Source organism: Olea europaea, chromosome 3 (genome assembly GCF_002742605.1).
Source record: "Olea europaea var. sylvestris chromosome 3, O_europaea_v1, whole genome shotgun sequence".
NCBI classification, from domain to species: domain Eukaryota; kingdom Viridiplantae; phylum Streptophyta; class Magnoliopsida; order Lamiales; family Oleaceae; genus Olea; species Olea europaea.
The window spans coordinates 11,757,464-11,760,122 of NC_036239.1; the positions used below are offsets into that span (position 1 = coordinate 11,757,464).

The 2,659-nt window shown below is 33.9% G+C and overlaps 1 protein-coding gene across 8 annotated transcripts in view; it reads left to right on the forward strand.

The window, feature by feature from the left end:
* The window catches only part of LOC111386231 (probable ADP-ribosylation factor GTPase-activating protein AGD11), a 27,257-nt gene extending 25,041 nt beyond the window's left edge, over positions 1 to 2,216 (forward strand). For all 8 annotated transcript variants that reach the window (XM_023010696.1, XM_023010715.1, XM_023010700.1 and 5 more), the window contains one exon: positions 1,672 to 2,216. In XM_023010696.1, coding sequence (XP_022866464.1) covers positions 1,672 to 1,953 — 282 coding nt within the window. In that variant the 3' untranslated portion in view covers positions 1,954 to 2,216. The remainder of the gene's footprint in view (positions 1 to 1,671) is intronic.
* Positions 2,217 to 2,659: the final 443 nt, after the last annotated feature.

The following is a 2,659-nucleotide window of genomic DNA, read 5'->3' on the forward strand; positions in this document are numbered from 1 at the left end:
ATGGGGGGGGGGGGGGGGGGGGGGGGGGGGTTATTTCTTGATAAGGATGAATATAGAGAAGGAAATAATCTGTTTTTCGAGAAATTATACACTAAATATGAGAGTGAAATGGAGAGAGGAAAGTTTGGAATCATTTCCTATTTCGAGGGATATTAAGAAATAGTTAGAGAATCCTTTTGAGATATAAATAATCATGGAGCTGTATTTGATAGTGAAAGACAAATCTGTGGGTCCAAATGGCTTCCCATTGGGTTTATGTAAAGATGGTATGGCTATTATTAGGGATGTCTGATAGAAGTTCTTGAGCCTTGAGGAGTTCTTCCAGGATGGCGTGATCAATTCAAAAACATATTCACCTTATATGTGTCAAATTTTTTTTTTAAAGAGAAAAATCAGATTCTAGAAAAGTTATGTGATTCTGCCTCGTTATTCTATTGACTAGTTTGCACAAGATCATGGAAAAGGTTGTAGAAAGTAGATTGGGTAACATCGTGGAATTTTCTAAGATATATTTTCAGGACTTCAGAAATAAAAGGGATTTTAAAATATATAAAGTATAAATGAAAATGGAGCAGCAGTATAATTAGCCAGGTACCAGAATGTAGAAATTAGAAAATAATTTAAAAATAAAATTATGTGGTGAAGATGGTGCCACATCCAGCAGCACATTTGGTGCCTCGAGAGCACAAAACCACATATGGTATTGCATGAATAGAATTTTATTACCATTTCCATTGTCCTTAATCATCAAGTTTCCATCTCTCTTGATAATGAAACTTTCTGCTATTATTAGATCATGAGACAAGGAGATTTTTAACATAAACGCAGTGGTATCATTCAGGCCATCAGAATTAAATCTACCATGGTCATATCAATTGACAAACTGTCATTTCCTACCACCAAATTGGAATTATCTCGCTGTAAAACTCTATCTCCATACTTATATTTCTTATGAATTCCTCTATGTCATCCTAAAATTTTTCTTAATGAAATATCCTACTCTTATGTTAAAATATGAAAAAATAAAGTGTGTTACAAGTTGAGTTACGATAGTTTCAGAGATGAATTTGATTCCATTAACAAATAGTCTTGATATGGGGATTTTTAGCGAAAGGTTGGTTTATGGGTTATAAATTATAGATTTTCAATTGTCCAAGACTCCCTAAAAGAAAGCATCAGCTGGACAGTATTCTGCATATATATTTGTTGATGAGATCTCAAGGACAATTTAGCATATGTTTGTTAATGTCCTTATTGTTTTATTCTTCAAAATTTTCCTGATACTAATTTTTTGCATTCAAACAAATGATTTCATTCTAGCCAATATGTTCTCTTGCATTTCAATAACATTCCTTTGCCAGAATTACATTTACAAATTGATGATAGGCATGTTATAATCTCATAGACCAGTTAATATAGAACTGAGAAATTTTTCATTTAGGATACTCAAGATGAAAACTTAAATCAAGTCAACACCATAGATGAAATCCGAAAGAAGATATAACAGGAATATCATACTAGTTTTGATTTTCTTGATAACTTACAGCTTAAATGATAATGTCACTGCATGCATTTGCATCTTGTAAAAAGGTCGATATGTAATTTTTTCCAGGACGTATATTTGTTTCCTTGAGAATGTATCTCATAAGAACTTGTGTTATGGTGTGGCAGACTGTATATGACAAGGATACATTTAAAACAGATGATTTTATGGGGGAGGCGGAGATCGATATTCAACCCCTGGTCTCTGCTGCAAAAGCCTCTGAGTGCACCAAAGTTGGTGGGTCAATGCCACTTCGAAAGTGGAAAGCAAGCAAAGAGAACACACTTGTAAGAGATGGCGTTATCAGCTTGGAAGATGGTAGAGTGAAGCAGGAAATAGCTCTGAAGCTGCAGAAGGTGGAAAGGGGAGTGTTAGAGATTGAGCTTGAATGCGTTTCGCTCACTCAGTAGTATTAGTATGTGAAAACAAATCAGAAGGTACATAATTTATATGGCTGCCTGCCTGCCTGCCTGGTTTCTCCTATTTTTTGGGTACTTTTTGGTCTCCCTATGTTCTGTAATCAGACCTATCGACGGGAAATACATTATGATAGAATATTTAGAGGGTAAATATTGGACAAGAGGAAATTGTGGCTTGTAGAATTCCCTGTTTTGTGATTTATTTGAAACAAATAACTGGCAAATAATTAAATAGCTGAGATATTACTGGTACAGTTTGCATGACAATTTTTTGAGTTCAGCCAGAAAAATCTAGAAATAGTGAGACAACTTTTGCTGACATTCCGAGACAGTCCTCATTTAGATAGTGAGACAACTTTTGCTTTGACAGGCATACCTTGTGTTCATAGGCAATGAAACCTCTGTTTAGTTTAGCAAAAAATAAAATTTTTAATTTCTATAGAAGTTAATGAAACTTGTGGTTGAAAATCAAGTTGTGAATTCTATGAAATATGTAGTTGAAAATGAGTTTGAGGACAAATGAGTTTTAAGAAATGGAAGTTTAACAGGGCATTGATAAGCATCTTTTATCAATTATCTGGGCCATTAAATATGGATATTTGGGATTACTTTTGATGAATATATCTTAGTTTCTTGTATTTATTGTTCACTAGGTAGAACTTGATATTTGGAAGTGATTTTGGAAGAAGCGAACGAA